This window comes from Typopeltis vanoorti, chromosome 16 (genome assembly GCF_054136105.1).
Source record: "Typopeltis vanoorti isolate ZY-2024b chromosome 16, IOZ_Tvanoo_1.0, whole genome shotgun sequence".
NCBI classification, from domain to species: Eukaryota; Metazoa; Arthropoda; class Arachnida; order Uropygi; family Thelyphonidae; genus Typopeltis; species Typopeltis vanoorti.
Genome location: NC_143564.1, coordinates 40167502 through 40184795, shown reverse-complemented (window position 1 = coordinate 40184795; position 17294 = coordinate 40167502). Strand labels below are relative to the sequence as shown.

The 17294-nt window shown below is 36.9% G+C and overlaps 1 protein-coding gene across 2 annotated transcripts in view; it reads right to left on the bottom strand.

The window, feature by feature from the left end:
* Window positions 1-17294, bottom strand: part of LOC150097966 (uncharacterized) — a 490509-nt gene that overhangs the window by 53752 nt on the left and 419463 nt on the right. For both annotated transcript variants that reach the window (XM_090406015.1, XM_090406016.1), the window contains exon 13: window positions 2171-2268. In XM_090406015.1, coding sequence (XP_090262141.1) covers window positions 2171-2268 — 98 coding nt within the window. The remainder of the gene's footprint in view (window positions 1-2170; window positions 2269-17294) is intronic.

The following is a 17294-nucleotide window of genomic DNA, read 5'->3' as shown; positions in this document are numbered from 1 at the left end:
TTTCTTTCCATTCACCTCTATTTACGTCAAAACCACTGGCACTATTTCCATCTTGCATCTCTACTTTATATGGACTTAACTCTTTCTCTATCATCAATAACACCCTTCCTCCCTTTTTACCCCCTCTATCCTCATGAAACACATCATACCCTGCCATCTCTATTCCTGTATTAGGAACACCTTCCCATTTAAGATTGGGAAGGTGTTCCTTTTCTCTAGGTGTAATATGATTATTGGTGACATTCGTGCTGGTGCCAATATTTCACCAGGATGTTGTCCTCATCTAACCATGTCTCACTTATTCTAACAATTTTGGGGTGAACAGACTCAATTAGTGCAACCATTTCATCTGCCTTGTTTCTTACATCTCTAGCATTTGTATACAAACACAACACCTCATTTCTGGATCTACAGCTAGTTCTGCTGATACCACTCATTCGATGTGATCTTTCCATGCTCAACTGGGGCCATTTCCCTTTCTGCTTATTCATTTTAGAACACTCTTCAATTCCAACTGTTTCCTCTTGATCCCAGGCCATCCCATTCTTTCCAGTCTGCACATGCTCTCACATCCTCTTGAAGCATCCACTTTTCTCATGCTGTGTACAGGGAAATGAGGAGGCTCAGAATGGACAGGGATCAAGGCCAAGCCATGTGGTTGTGCAGATTGTGCGCCACATAAGGGCCAATTCATGCATTTCATGGTTGCAGTTTACCCATTGTGAAATAGATATTTTACTTCCAGCATGACAATGCACTATGCCACAAAACGTGCCTAGTGTGTTGAGGAACATGACAATGAATTTCCATTACTTCAATGGCCAGCTAAGTCCCCAGACCGCAACTTAATGGGACATCTCTGAGATGAGGTGAAACGAGCAGTTTGCAGCAGCAGTGTGCTACCATCCAATCTGCAAAAATTGGGTGATGCCGTTGTAACAGTGTGGACAAACATTCCAGAGGAACATTTTAGTCAGTTGAATCAATGCCATAGAGAATATAGGCCATTCTTAAGGGATGGGTCCCACTCGTTATTAAATGCTGTTCCTAATAAAGTGGCCACTCAGTACATATAACAATCCATAGGCAATATTTAAGTTGTAATTCAGTAGTTAGAACTCATGGGTGTACAGAAGATAGTTTGGTGTAAAATCATTTGTAAGACTAGCATGCACTATGTAAACTGATCTTCATCATCTATATGGTCTACATTATGAAAGAAAGTGGAATTAAACCTGATACCAACAATGGCAATTAATCTCAGCTGTTTACTTAATGAAGGTGATGTTATACTGTTATATAAATCTAGGAAAGACAAAAAGATTATTTAACTAAATTGAATATACACTCTAACAGATTTGGCATGAAAATTAGTAATAAAAAAATAAATAAAATTTTTTTAAATTTATTTTTTTATAAAATTAAAAAGCAAGAATATGGAAACATCAAATGCATTTTGAGTGGGAAATCTATTAAAAAAAAACACTTAGCAATTTAGGCACAGTTTTTTTGTGAAGATGGCAAATTAAAATCTGAGATAGATAATAGGAAAAACAAAGCTAATGTTGTAGGAAGCCAAATCAATAAATTTATGTGGGATATAAGGGGGGGGGGGGTGAGTAGAACACCAAACCATCCCAAGAAACTGTATAAGACAGGTGTGAGCAAAGGAGTGAAGAAAAGGTTCTATCTTGGAGAGTGGTTTGTGAGTGGAAAGCATTGCCTAAGTGTGTTGTGAATGCAGACACACTCAATGAGTTTAATGCACAACTGAATGAGTTTTGTATATGATAGAGGTTGGATGATGATGAGTCTTGAACTCCATGGAGATCAGATGTTAATAATAATAATAAATTAGAAACTGTAATTGGTTTGAACACCATCTTGTATATTACGAGGTTTAATAATTTTACCAACAGTTTTAACAAGAACTAGGTGGACTGATGCAGTAAGAATTGATTCAGAAGCCTGAAAGATATAATCTGACAATGCTGGGGGAAAACTGTTAACAGAAAGTTAATAATAATGCAGACTTAACTGTGAACTATTGCCATAACATGCTGCACATTCTTTAAAGGTATAAGGAATTTGATGATGTGATGTTGATAATATTCAACTTGAAAATTTTAGGGAATAAACTTCTCATTAATATTTTAAATTCATATCATACCTTTGAAGGCGAACTTTTTCATTTACCATAGCTTGTAGATCTTCTGTTCTTGCTTCTAGCTTTTTGATTTTTTCTCTTGCTATGGGTAATTCTTTAAGCTTAAAAAATTTATAAAAAAGATGCAATTTTGTATTGTATTTGTAAAATATTCATCTGCAAAGTGCTTTTCCAATATTAGTTTTGAATAACATGAAATGGATCAAAACAAATCAATGTTTGTTACAATGATTTACATTGGCAACATTTTCTGTTCATGTCAACTGAAAATTCATCATTATATGTTTTAAGAAAGAACTTATTTTTTAAAAAACAAATAGCATTACTGTTTTATGGACTATAATGTATTATACTTCATCGAAGTCCTTTATTGTATTTTCTTACACATTAATTAATTCTTTCAAACTAACTTGGATTAGATAGAATCAATGGAATATAGAGGATTAATTTTTTTTTCTGTAAGAAATAACACAGTACAGTAAAATGTCTCATTTGTGTGGCCCTTCAGCACAAAGGAAGACCCTGGGGGATTATAAAGAATTTCATATGGGGAATTCTTTATAATATTGATATTTATAAAATCAGTAAAAAAAATTAGGTATAAATATTCAACTTGAAAATTTTAGGAAATAATAATAATAATAATAATTATTATTATTATTATTATTATTATTATTAACATCTGACCTCCATGGAGTAAGAGACTCATCGTGAGAGGTACACACTATTGCACACAATGCTCATCCAACCATGTTTTAAACTGATACAATGTGGCTACACTCACAACACACTCAGGCAATACATTCCACTCACCAACCACTCTCCATGCAAAGAACATGCTCTTCATTCCTCTGCTCACACCCTCCTTATCCAGCGATGGCCTCTTGTTCTATCCCCCCCCCCTCTCCCATTCTATGAACACTCTCTTCCATGTCAACCTGATAACAACCCCTGACTAGCTTATATATTTCAACCATGTTCCCCCTCCCTCCCTTCCTCCTATTCACGAGGCTTTGCAACTTAAATTCTCTTAATCCCTCCTCATACTCCACATTCCAAAGACCATTGACCACCTCTGTGAATCTTCTCTGGACCCTTTCCAACATATCGTCACTATAAAAACCCAGCGAACAAATCTGTGCACAATAATCCATATATGCCTAATCAATGTCTTATAAAATGGCATCATAACCTCTCTATTTCTGTATGTCAGGGTCCGTCCTCTGCATTATTGTCATTATCCGAAGTGATGTCTTCACAACTTGTGCAATGTGGCCCCTGAATTTCAGGTCCTTGTCCACCACCAGTCCTAGATCTCTCATCTCTTATACTTCTTTTAAAGTTTCCCTACCAAGTGTATACTTTGCATCCCATTGTTGGGATGAAATTACCAAATCTCAAAACCTTGCACTTTGCAACACTGAACTGATAGTTCATTCAATCTATTCAAATCCTCATGTAAGGCCAAACAGCTGCATATCACTAATTAAATCCATCCCAATATCATTAACATACAAATGGAACAACAATGGTCCCCAAAACTGACTCCTGTGGCCATGGCCCCCACAAGGGTGGGGCTGACAGGGCTCTAGCCTGGGGCCCAGAATTAGGGGGTCCATCTTGTCAGGTCGGTCAGTTAAGTGAGACTAACAAAAGACAAAAAGAAACTTTATAAAATATGAATGAATATATGCTGAGAGGGACTACTAGCTTTTGCAATCGTTTCCAACCCATTATCCATCTTTTCAGACTTATGGTTACTCTTCTGAACTTCCCATTCGAAAGGATTTACTTTAGTTTTCAGTTTTCGTTTGCCCGTCTTGCTTTCTCCTTCAACACTGAACACAATTAAAGGCTTGAAAAATATTTCAGATCTTATAAAGGTATGCTAATGACAGTGCTTTGCACAAAATATTAGCAAATATTGACAATAAGAACATTATTATTATACAAAGTAAAGGAATATCTCTTGAGGTCGAGTCTGCACTTATAAGAATTAGCGCAAGAGATACAACACTTACGTGACTCGTGGGAAAGTGTTGTCCATGAAGCAAAAGTAGTTGCTGAAGCAATCGGTGTGCAACCTCAATTTTTCGAAAATTGAGAAAATACTGTAGAACCTGAAGAAGATTTCAAAATTTTCGTAATTTATCCAGTATTCGATTTCATTATGAATGATTTAAAAACAAGGTTTGAAGCAGTAGATAATACATGTGAATTATTCTCACCTATTTTAAATTTCCACAACTTGGATGAATGGTCAACTTATCGCAAAAGCAGCAAAACTTGTGAATATGTATGAAAAAAAATCTGTCAAAAGAGTTATTGAATGAAATTCTTCACCTTAAAAGTATTCATAAGATAGTTTTTGGCACAGAAACAAGTCTGGTGAGACTTCTGAATGCAATTTATGACAAAAACCTGCAAGATATATTTGACAATATCTGCCTCACCATTAAACTATTTTGCACAATACTGGTTACTGTTTCTTCAGCTGAGAGATCATTCAGCAGACTGGCCAATTCATTAAAAACATGGCAAAGAAGCACAAGTAGTGCATCAAAAATGATTTGGCTAAGCAAGTTGATTTGACTGACATTATTGATAAATTTGCGTCGAAAAGAGCTAGAAAATATACTTTGAAGTAATTTTGAATATTATTATTAGTTTGTATTATGTAGATGTTGATAGTTTTTTAAATAAATATTACATTTCTGTTATCATTTAAACTAATTGATGCTAAACCATGGAGACTGCATAGCAATGCGTTGTTCTTAACCTGAGCGACAAGTGGGGGCCCGCCAAAAATCCTGGCCTGGGGGTCCACTTCAGGATGTGGAGGCCATGCCTGTGGCACACCACTAATGACCTTTCTCTTTCAGGATACTATATCCCATATACAATTTTCTGATACCTATCTGACAGCCAGTCACTGATCCAACTTAGAAGTCTGTTATCCAATCCCATCTCTTTGTATTTATTTAAGAGCTTGTCATGTGACAGTCAATCAAAGTCTTTGCAAAATCTAAGTCACCACTGTATATGCATCTCCCCTGTCCATGGTATTTGTCACCTTGTTATAGTACATAAATTAGTGAAACATGATCTCCTTTTAACAAACCTATGCTGATAGCCACACAGAATACTGCTGTTATCAACCCATTTCTGTATCCTAATTCTCACCAATCTCTCCAGTACCTTCAGACAACTCCAGATATAGATTTTAGCCTATAATTCGAAGCTACAGCCTTCTCACTACCTTTATGCAGTGGAATAATTTTATTCTCCTTCCAATCCCTTTCAACTGATACTGTTGCAGGACTCTTATTAAACAGGCATGCCAATGCTACTACCAATTCCCTGGAACATTCCCTTAAGATGTGTGGTGATGAAATCCTGTCACCTTATTGACATCAAGTTTATTTCCTCAAATACCTCCTGCTCACTCGCTATTAAGCCATCCTCTCCTATGTTATCTACACTTAATTTCCTCATGATTCCCCATGTTTGCTTTGTGCAATATGATTACCATACATTCTCTCCACTCCTGTGGTATCTTCCCTGTTCTGAGACTCAAATTATATAGCCTAGTTGAAGCCAGTTGGAGTATTCAGCCAGTTCAGCTGAATACTCTTTTAGCATCTGAGCTAATATCCCATCAGTCCCTATTTCTGAATTCTTATTCAGTTTGTGCAACAGTTTTAATACCTCCTCCTCCTCATACACCTGAGTTTCTTTATTCAGTGAAGAGGTAGCAGTGAGAACAATGTTGTGTACATCAGATTGATAGCTTTTAGCAAAATGGGCACTCTTCTGCATCTGTCACCCTCACACCATCTGCATTCAGAAGAGTTATTCTTTTATATTCATTTTTTCTTTTATTTGCAAAATAACAACAGAATTCTTTGGTTGTCAGTTGTTAGTTTGCAGAGTCAGTTTCTTGTCATACTCAGACTTAGCTTTCTGTAGAACAGCTGTGACTCTTCTGGCCTGTTGCTTAAAATTTTCATAATGAACATAATCTTTATGCACATAATATTCCTTCTACATCATCCTTTTCTTACAAATCTCTTGCTTGATAAGATGACACATCCATTTCACTGCAATTCTATTTATTCTTAGCACTCTAAGGACACATTCTGATATTGCATCATTTAAATATTTTTTAAACACTGCCCATGTTCTGCTCTGTTGATATCCATCCAACAACTGATACTATGGTGCAAAATCCAGCATGCTTCTCAGTTGGTCACAATTTCCTGCTTTGTAGTTCAGCACATAGCCTTTTCTTGAATGGAATATTCATAAACTAAGCCACTTCTCAAGTGAGTAACACATGGTTACTGTCACCAATCAGAGGCAGAATAGGCATGTCTTTAAATGAAATCCCCTCAGACATTATAATCAAATCTAACACCTTTGATCTGGAGTTCCTTCCGTCACATGCTGATTGAGGAAGTCTCTCAACAGCTCAATAAATTCAACAGATTTTACTGCTACCTAATCAATGTTTGGATAATTCAAGTCCACCATTATGATTACTCTTTTCTCACCCATTATCTTAATTTGGTGATGCATTTTTTCATCACTAGCAACTGATCCAATAGGTCTGTAACAACAATCCACTATGTATTTGATCTTATTAACCTCCACCTCACATCAGATGGCTTCAAACTCACTGCCAAATGAAAAACTGTTACTGGTATTAGAGTCATAGGTCTCAATACTAACTTGATTCAAGTTATCCAATAACATTAGCAGCAGCAATCCTCCTCCTCCTCCTCTCCTATCCTTCCTAAAAATACAGTACCCTTTACACTCGATACCAGTTAGTATATCTACTTCTGATAGCCAGTTCTCACAAAATGCCTACAATCTGAAGTATCAATGTATTGACCAAGGCAACAAACTCTATTCCTTTGTTTCTGATACTCTCAGCATTCATGTACATGCATAATAAGCTACCTGCATGTTGTTTTATATACTCTTGTCCGTAGTGTGTGCGACACAATTGGACTACTTGCAGATCTCTGTTCTTATCTAGTGTCTTATTTATGCAGACTTCTTTGCACATGCTTGAATGGTCCGATCTGGACAAACACAAAATCAAAATTGTTCTCTCCTCAATCATTTCCATGATAATTCTTTTCTCATATTTTAAGGACGGGAAACCTTCCAACAGCCTTTAAGAGAACCAAAACAATAGCCATATTAAAACTCAACAAGCCTCAAGATGAAGCAGAGAGCTAGAGCCCAATTGTGCTCCTTCAGTTGGTGTTATAAGCTCCTTGAGAGACTCCTCCTTAACAGAATTGGGCCAAAAATATCTGAAGTTATCCCTGTTGAGCAAGCAGGCTTAGGACTCAACATAGTTGTATGCACCAAGTACTAAGCCTTACTACCCATATCAAAGCAGGCTTCCAGAGATGTTTGAAAACCTCTCTTGTGTTTATTGACCTTACTGCTGCATATGACATGGTATGGAAAGAGGGGATGCTATACAAGCTGATACAAGTCACACCATGCCAATCCATCATACGACTTATTGGTAACATGCATTCTGACAAGTTCTTCCATGTAGTACTGGGAAACAAAATGAGCAAACTGAGAAAGCTGAACAATGGGCTCCTACAGGGTTCAGTATTGGCACCAATCTTATTCAACTTATATACATCTGATCTACTGACAACTAGGTCAAAAAAATTTGCTTATGCTGATAATATAGCCCTCGCCATCCAACACAAGAGCATTGAAGTAACTGAAGATATTTTCACAAATGACCTTAGAACCATTGGGAAATACTTTCATAAATGGAGACTAACACCAAACCTCAATAAGACCGAGGTTAGCTCTTTTCGCCTAAACACCAAATTGGCAAATAGGAAACTTCAGGTCAGCTTTAACAACACAATGCTGCAGCACCAAGATTTCCCTGAATATCTGGATATTACCTTGGATAGAACACTATCTTTCAAAAGACATCTGGAGAATCTCTCTTTGAAAGATCAGAATCCATAATAACATCATACAAAAACTGTGTGGTTCTACATGGGGTTCTTCTGCTATTACACTGCGATACTCCATGTTGGCCTTAGTCTACTCTGCAGCAGAATATTGTTCACCAGTATGGCTAAACAGTCCTCATATCAAGAAAATCGACATGCAAATAAATGCAGCAATGAGGACAATAACAGGTTGTGTCAAATCCACTCCCCTCTACTGGCTTCCAACTTTGAGAAATATTGCACCACCGAACCTGCGCAGATAAAATGCTCTAATAAAAGAATACAAAAAAAAAATAAACAGCAATCCCCTGTTGACGATACACGAAGACCTCCCATATATAAATATGAATCACCTTAAATCCCGACAGCCTCCACTAATACTGGCTGAAGAACTAGTAAATAGCAATTTCAATGTTAATTCGAGATGGCTAGAAACTTGGAAAGAAAAATCGCTACCAGACTTAAACATGTATATCCTTCCCAACTAAAATCTGAAAGAGATTGAGCTTCCACATCGTCTATGGAAAAGCCTAAATAGGATATGCACAGGACATGGTATCTGCACAGACAGCTTACACAAGTGGGGAAGATCACCCCCCCCCCAATGGACTGTGGGGCCATAAACCAAGCCATCCGGCACATTGTGGAGGACTGCAGCATAAGAGCCTACCCTGGTGACCTGAGAGACTTTTGCATCTTGATTGGCTATCTGAACTAGACTTAAAATTTTAGACTTTTTTTTTTTACCTGATATTTGTATATGTGCATTACTTGTCTCATTTTTATTTCTGCACAAATATGTATTTATATATTCTGATGCCATGTGTCTTTATTATGCCATACACTAAATAAATAAATCTATGATAATGACCAATCCCATTATTAACACAGTTACATAACATTGTCATTCCTACACACAGAGAATCTGTGTATACGATATGTGAATAGAGAAATGTCACAAGAACAGGCAGGCTTTAGGAGAGATGGAGGAATTAGAGACCAGACAGAAAAACATGAGATGGATTATGGAAAGAACAAGAGAATTTCAGAAGGAAGTATTAATCTATTTTATTGATTATAAGAAAGCTTTTGACTGAGTAGATCACAACAGACTGACAGACTGTGGATTATAATGAGATCAATGGGAATACCTGAGCATCTTCTTGATAAGAGAGCTGCATGACAACGAAGAAGCTTCAGTAAAAACAGTCTTTGGAGAAACAGGCAGTGTTCGAAAAAGAAGTTCAGCAGGGTTGTATACATTGTCGACCTATCTTTTTAATGTTTATAGAGAATACATTATGGAAATGGCTAACTTAGACAAAGATCCAACAGGATTAGCAGCAGAAAAATAAACAATTTAAGATATGCAGATGATACAACCCGTATAACACACACTAAAGAAGATCTGGAGTGGTTTGGGTAAGAGGGAAAGCAACAAAGTCAGGCTTAATTTAAACATCAGCAAAACAAAAGTGATGTTTTCTGGAAATATAAATGAATTTATGATAGAGGGAGATAAAATAGAAATTCTGTCATGTTGTATCATCATTTCACATTGTGGTTTAAGTCAATAAGAATACAATTTGGTCAGCTAAATTCCAAATTGCCAGCCCATTCTTGTTCGTTCAGTATCCAGGTATATATCTAACAGGGTGCACCATGAGAAGGTGAGGAATGGATATTAGGTCAGAACCCCTGGTCGGTTCTTTGCAGTCCTTAAAAGACTATGTGGAGGTCTCCTCCCAGTTCTGATTCATATTCTGAATGTTTTTTCCCTAAGCCATCTGCTCAATACAGATATGTTGATTAGGTTTTTGCTGTGTGGAACTCTGTCTTATCTTCATAAATTTCTTGAGAAAATTAATTCATTAAACACAAGAATTAAATGTACACTTGAAGTAGAAGATGACAATTGTCTTCCTTTTCTGGTCATTCTCATTCTGCATTAACCTAATGGCTGCTGCTGTTCTCAGTATACAGAAAACCAACTCACTGGTAAATATATTAATGCTGATTAACATCACCATCTCTGTCAGAATGTGGTGTGATTAAAACTTTAGTTTATCATGCACATAAGATATGTTTAACTAATTCAGTAATAATGACTGCCTGAGGGAAGACATTTATCTTCCATCAGTCAGTCTATCCTTCACTGTCTACCACAAGCCCACACACCAGCCAATACACACATGCTAACTCTTACCCCTTCACAAATACTTGGAGTCATTAACACTCTCAAAAACAGAGCTATAAAAATTTGCACTAATAAGAAAGCTCTTATATAAGAATTACAGATTATCAACAATATATTTATAAATAATGGCCACAGCAAAAATACCATCAATAAAATTTTTTGCAAATCTATACCTAAAAAATGGAAATAAGATAGATTACAGTAAAATCATAGCTATTCCATAAATTAAAGGGTTATCGGATAAAATAAACAGAATGCTACAACATTACAACTTTAATGATACTTTTAAACCACCTATAAAATTAAAATAAAAACATATTGTTATGTAGTGGTGGTGGTGGTGGGCAGTAGATGGCATTGGTGTAGATGATTGTAGTTGGTGAATTGAGTGGTGTAGACAGAGAGTTGTAGAGTAGATGCCCTCCCTCGATGAGTCTCTGGACTCCCTGAAGGTGTCACATAATAATAACAATAATAATCATCATCATAATAATAATATTGAACTCCTTCCCTCATTAGCCCACCCTGGGGTATACAGAATCCAGTGCACCTGTAATTTACCTAATACTGGTGAAACTCAATGCAAAATTCCAATCCATAAAAAAAAAAAAAAACACAAATGACATAAAATTTAACAATTTTGGTAATTCGAGCCTTCAAATCACAGTCATAACATCCTACACCAAATTGATTGGAACAGGTAGTACCTTTCCAATCAATCATACAAAAACCTGGTATAATGCAAATTTAATAAAGCCTGTGAAATTTTGATCCATCACCCTAATCCAGGGTCTAAAAATACCAAGAATATGGATGACACACATTCAGATCACATAACTTTTGTTTCGAGTTTTCCAGTAAACCCCCTCAAAATTCATCAATTATTTATTGTATTAAGTATTGACTTATTTCATCAATACCGTTTTTGTTCTAATTTACCTGTGAGTAAATTAACACTTTATTAATTGTTAATTAACTGTTGTTAATTTATGTGTTAGTAATTTCTAGAGGAACAGATAACAGTCTCTAGCTTTGATGCAAAAGTTTTTTCTCCACCGGAACACAGGCCAGTAATATTAACGGCAGACCAAATTAGTGTCTTTAGCATACCATATATACTGCAATGCAACTTGTTTATTTGTAAATATATACTCCAGATGATGACCTTGATATGAAGGTTGAAATGTTGGATAATCATTCTAGTTTATAATAAACAGAAGTTATTATTATTGTTATTAACAGCAGACCTCATGGAGTCAAAAGATGCATTGCAGGAGGTACACACAGAGACCATGAAAACAATGTTTTAAACTCATTCAACGTTATCTGCATCCTTCACACTGTCAGTCAATGCACTCTACTCATTAACTACTATTCATTACTCCTTATGTCCTTGCTCACATCTTCCTTATACAGTTTCCAGGGATGGCCCTTTCTTCCCCCCCCCCCCTTCTGCCATTCTATGAAAACTTTATTCCATATTTACCAGTAAAAACCACTTCAGTTGTTTGTAAATGATGTGAAGCTTTGGAAGATTATTAGTAATAGTGCTAATGTTTTGGCTCTACCAGAGGATCTGAATAAGCTGGGATGGTGTACAAATGAATGGAGATGTTAGTTTAATGCGACTAAATGTAAGGTTTGAAATTTGGGATCCACAAAAGGGATGCTTCATACTCAGTTGGTGATGTATGATATACTGGAAGAAGTGGAGAAAGCAAGGGATTTTGAGATGACTGTAAATAGAAATTTGAAATTCAGGGATATATTGCAAAGATTGTGAAGATATATCAGAGAATTTTTGCAGCACTGAGGAAGACACTGACCAAGAAAAATAAAAGGGTAGTGGTTCTATTGTATATAGCTTTGATCAGACCACATTAGGATTTTTGTGCTCAGATCTATTCACTGGAATTTGAATGGTATAAAGTAACCTCAGAGAAAGTGCCAAGATGGATAACAAAAATGACATCAGGACTGTACAATGTTTATTTTGAGGACAGACTGAGGACATACACTGCTAAGTTTGTTGGATAGAAGACAAAGAGGAGAGGGATATGATTGAGACATTTAAGCTGTTGTAGGGTTCTTATTGGATTGACACTAAGGAGATTTTTTCATATGGTAGAATGAAGGGAAGGAACAAGGACAAGGAGCCATCCCTGGAAGTTACGAAAGGAAGTAGTAAGTAAGTTATAAAAGTAAGTTTTTTTTGCATTGAGAGGGGGGTAAGAGCATGGAATGCATTCCCTGAGAGGGTGGTGAAAGTGCAAACAGTGGATGAGTTTGAGTGGTATGATATACTTTGTATTGACTAGTGTTGACCTCCCACAATGAGTTTCGTGACAACATGGCAGTCAAGAAGATAATAATAATAAATTTAGTCCAACTTATTTTTTCCTCTATTTTCAGTGCATAGCTGCTTCTCTCATTATAAACAATCCTATAGGCATTCCTAGCTGAGACTGAAATTTTTACCTTGGTCTGTTTCAGCATCAACATCACACACTTTCTATACCTCTTGATTATCATCACATTTATTTATCATACACACACTCTAAAGATGGCTATCCATCTAAGTCAACAGATTAGCAAAATTTTGCAGTCCAACTCCTCTACTCTATTCTTTACCAAGAATGAAATAAGCTATTGCAAATATTTGCTTTCCATCCATAATATTATACTTTGCAATTCACTGTCTTTGTCTTTTCCTGAACTAGCTGCTTCCAATTTTGATTTAATTTTTCATTCAAAAATATAATAAACTCTGTCCTCCATAATTTCTTTGACAAAATCTGAATGGTCCCAAAAACATTTCTACTGTACTATATCCTCTGATTTCTCTTCAGTTTTTTGCTGAGGGTAGGGATTTCTGGAAATACATTACCATCAATGTAATACAAAGCTTCTAACCTTATTTCAATCAAATCAATTGGTGGAACATCGGGAAGGAGGGATGATGACAAGGGACCATCCCTGGAAGTTATGGAAGGAAGCTGTGAGCAAGAGGGTGAGGAGTGGTTTCTTTGGGTGGAGGGTGGTTGAACTGTGGAATGCACTGCATGATAGAGTGGTGAGAGAGCAAGAACAGTCAATGAGTGGTATGATAGACTTTGTGTTTCCTAGGAAGGACCTCCCATGATGAGTCTCTTGACTCCATGGAGGCCTGAATAATAACATATATATGTTATATATACAGTGGAACCTCGGTTGTCGAATGCTTCTGTTCCCGAACATATTTTTGGAGCAAAAAACGTCCCGGTTTCCGAACAGAATTTCGGTTCTCGAACAGGTAAATGGCAACCACGTGCTGAGCTGTAAGGTGGGAAAGCATCAGTTACGCGGCAGCCTTCGTTCAGTGCAGACACCTGCTCGAATTTGCAGTGAGTTCTCATGATTTTCTTTGTGTTTTGTGTTTTTTTCCCATAAATTATTATTAATTAAGCCACCATGGGGCCGCAGAAGAATAGTAATAGCAGCAAAGCGAAAAGAAAAGTTGTTAGAACCACGATGGAGATGAAAAAAGAAATCATATCCAAACATGAAAATGGCGTTCGTGTCTCGAATCTTGCTATGCAGTTTGGTATGGCGAAATCAACGATATGTACAATACTCAAAAAATAAAGAGGCGATCAAGAGAGCTGATGTTGCAAGAGGAGTGAAAGTTCTTACTAAACAAAGATTGCAGATGATTGAAGAGGTGGAAAAATTGTTGCTGATTTGGATAAACGAGAAACAGTTAGCTGGTGATAGTGTTTCTGAGGCTATAATTTGTGAAAAAGCGAGGCGATTACATGATGACCTGTTAACGAAAAACCCTGGTACAAGTGCTCATACTGATGTGTTCAAAGCTAGTAGAGGGTGGTTCGAGAAATTTAAGAGGAGAAGCAGCATACATAGGGATGGGGAGGCTGAGAGTTCAAACCAAGAAGCTGCTGAGAAATATGTGCAAGAATTTAGTGACTATGTAAAGGCTGAGGGTTTTCTTACTCAACAAGTGTTCAACTGTGATGAAACCGGCCTATTTTGGAAAAAATTGCCAAAGAGGACCTACATCACTCAGGAGGAAAAAGCGTTGCCAGGACACAAGCCAATAAAAGACAGGCTGACTCTTTTGCTATGTGGAAACGCAAGTAGGGACTTCAAGGTCAAGCAATTGCTTGTGTACCACTCTGAGAATCCGAGGGTGTTTAAGAAAAATAACATGATGAAAAGTAAATTGCCTGTTATGTGGAGGGCTAATAGTAGGCTTGGGTAACCAGACAATTGTTTATTGAGTGGATCAATGAAGTCTTTGCCACAAGTACGAGAAAATACCTTCAAGAAAAAAATTTACCAATTAGATGCCTTCTTGTGATGGACAATGCTCCTGCTCACCCTCCAGGCTTGGAGGACGAGTTAGTGGAGGAGTCTGATTTTATCAGAGTGAAGTTCCTGTTGCCTAACAAAACTTCTCTAATTCAGACCATGGACCAGCAGGTCATTTCGAGCTTTAAGAAACTCTACACCAAAGCACTGTTTCAAAGTAACCTCTGACACAGAATTAACACTCAGAGAATTCTGGAAAAATCACTTCAACATCCTTCATTGCTTAAGTATCATTGACAAAGCCTGTACGCAAGTGACTTACAGGACGATGAACTCGGCCTGGAGGAAATTGTGGCCAGACTGTGTAGCACACAGAGACATTGAGGCTGAGCATGTTGCTCTTGTTGATGATATTGTGCCTCTGGGCAAAAGCATGGGCTTGGAAGTTGGTAATACTGATGTGGAGGATCACAGGAATGAGCTCACCACGGAAACAGATGGAGATGGAAACATACGGAGGTGGGGGAAATCTTCAGACACAGAGGAATGGATTGAGGATGTTCCTAGTTCTTTGATCAAAGAAATGTGTGCGAAATGGGGTGAGGTGCAAAGTTTTGTGACAAGCACAAAGCTGTAGCAAACCACATCATAAACCATTTCAATGACAGTGCCATGTCTCACTTCAGAAACGTTTTAAAACGCAGGCAAAAACAAATGTCATTGGACAGGTTTTTAGTGAGACAGAGGCCCAGTGTGTCTCAAGCAGAGTCGAGTGGTGCCAAGAGACAGAAAAGAGAAAAAACCAGAAGGACAGTAACCTGATGTTTTTATGGAAGGGGGACTCCCCTTACTCACCTCCTTCCACTCATCAACTTTCCTCCGTATGTATAGTTAAAGTGAAGTTAAATTTTTGTTGTTATTTTATCTATTTATTGTGTTTATTCTTTTTATGTAAGATTTTATGCATTTTCATTATGTTTTTTTAAATGTTTTTTACTAAATAATTTAAGGAAATTACAACGTCAACTAGGATATACATTAAAATAAATTTTAATATACTTCAATATTTCGGATTTCCTTAGATTCAATATTTCCTTAAATTATTTAGTAAAAAATGCATAACCAACGTCTAAGAATTTCCATGAGGATTTCATTATGTTTGTATATGATCTTATGCATGAAGTACTGTTGTAAAGGTTTAAATAAACAATCATCTGGGGTTCGGGAACGGATTAATCCATTCTATATTAATTCTTATGGGAAAATGGTTTCCGTTTTCGAACAATTCGGTTTCCGAACAGCCTTCGGGAACAAATTAAGTTCGACAACTGAGGTTCCACTGTATATGAATAATAACAACTGCATAACATTACAAGGCTTTAACAAAGGCAACATTTGGATTAATACACATAGATCTAGTAGCCTGGTTTCGTTAGGGATGCCAAGATGGTGGAGAGAATCAAGAGATGAGTGACTAAGATCGTGACAGATCTATGGAACTCCCTCTCTATGAGGACAGACTGAAGGTATGTTACAAAGACTAGTTGATATGCAGAATAGGGAGATATAATGTAATAACAATAAAGTACCCTTACATCTTCTAATAACCATTCCATTCCAAATGGAAACCCAAGTAACCACAATCAACATTTTTTGATCATTTTGATCGCATACATACTTCAAGGATGACTGCACAGATGTAATTCACCCTAAATAGTTTCCTGATTCTCTCACTGAACAATGCTTTCTTCAGATACCTAATTCTAAATGTATTCAAGTGGGCTATCATTCATATGGCCTGGCCTGGTTGGCCGAGTGGTTAGCGTATCTGCTCTCCAGCGAAAAGGCTGCAGGTTCGAATCCCACTGTGGAATGGATGTTTAGATGGCATTGTTGTAGTGGGTGGAGACAGAGAGTTTAGAGTAAATGCCCTCCCTCGATGAGTCTTTGGACTCCCTGGAGGTATCTAATAATAATAATAATAATAATAATATGTAGTAAATTTGACAGATTAAAACCTATATAGTTCACCATTCCTCCTATACCAACCTATGCATTAGCTCATTTGCTATAGTGGCTTTTCTAAGTTCACTTCAATCATGCTGTGGCACTTTCTCTTCTGTTTTGATCCCCTCTCTATCTCATACAACCAACAGGCTTTGGGTTTAAATCCCACCATGGATTTATGATTGATTGTCTTTAGGTGGTAGATGAATTTTAATCATTTGGTGTGAGATCACCACTCTGCTTACTCAAGCAAAGGTTTGACAAAGTTACATGTTTGGATTCGAGAGCAGGATTTCTGAATTTGTAAAAAAAAATAAATAAAAATACAAAAAAATAAAAAATTTTACAAAAATTCTTAGCCCACCCACAGTACACGGGACTGAACCAGTTAGTAATGAATTTGGAGGCAGACCAAATATTGTGGCTGCAGGGGAGAACTGTCGAGGCCACCTATGCACAGGAGACTGAATTCCCTCTGTGTGGATGGTATGTTTACAAGTCTGTCACCTCTCACTGCATGCCCAACTTCCTTTTTTATCTCTTCCTTACCAAATACAATGGACCACAACCCAAAGAAATGTGATTTAGCAGACTCAAAAATTCTCCCACA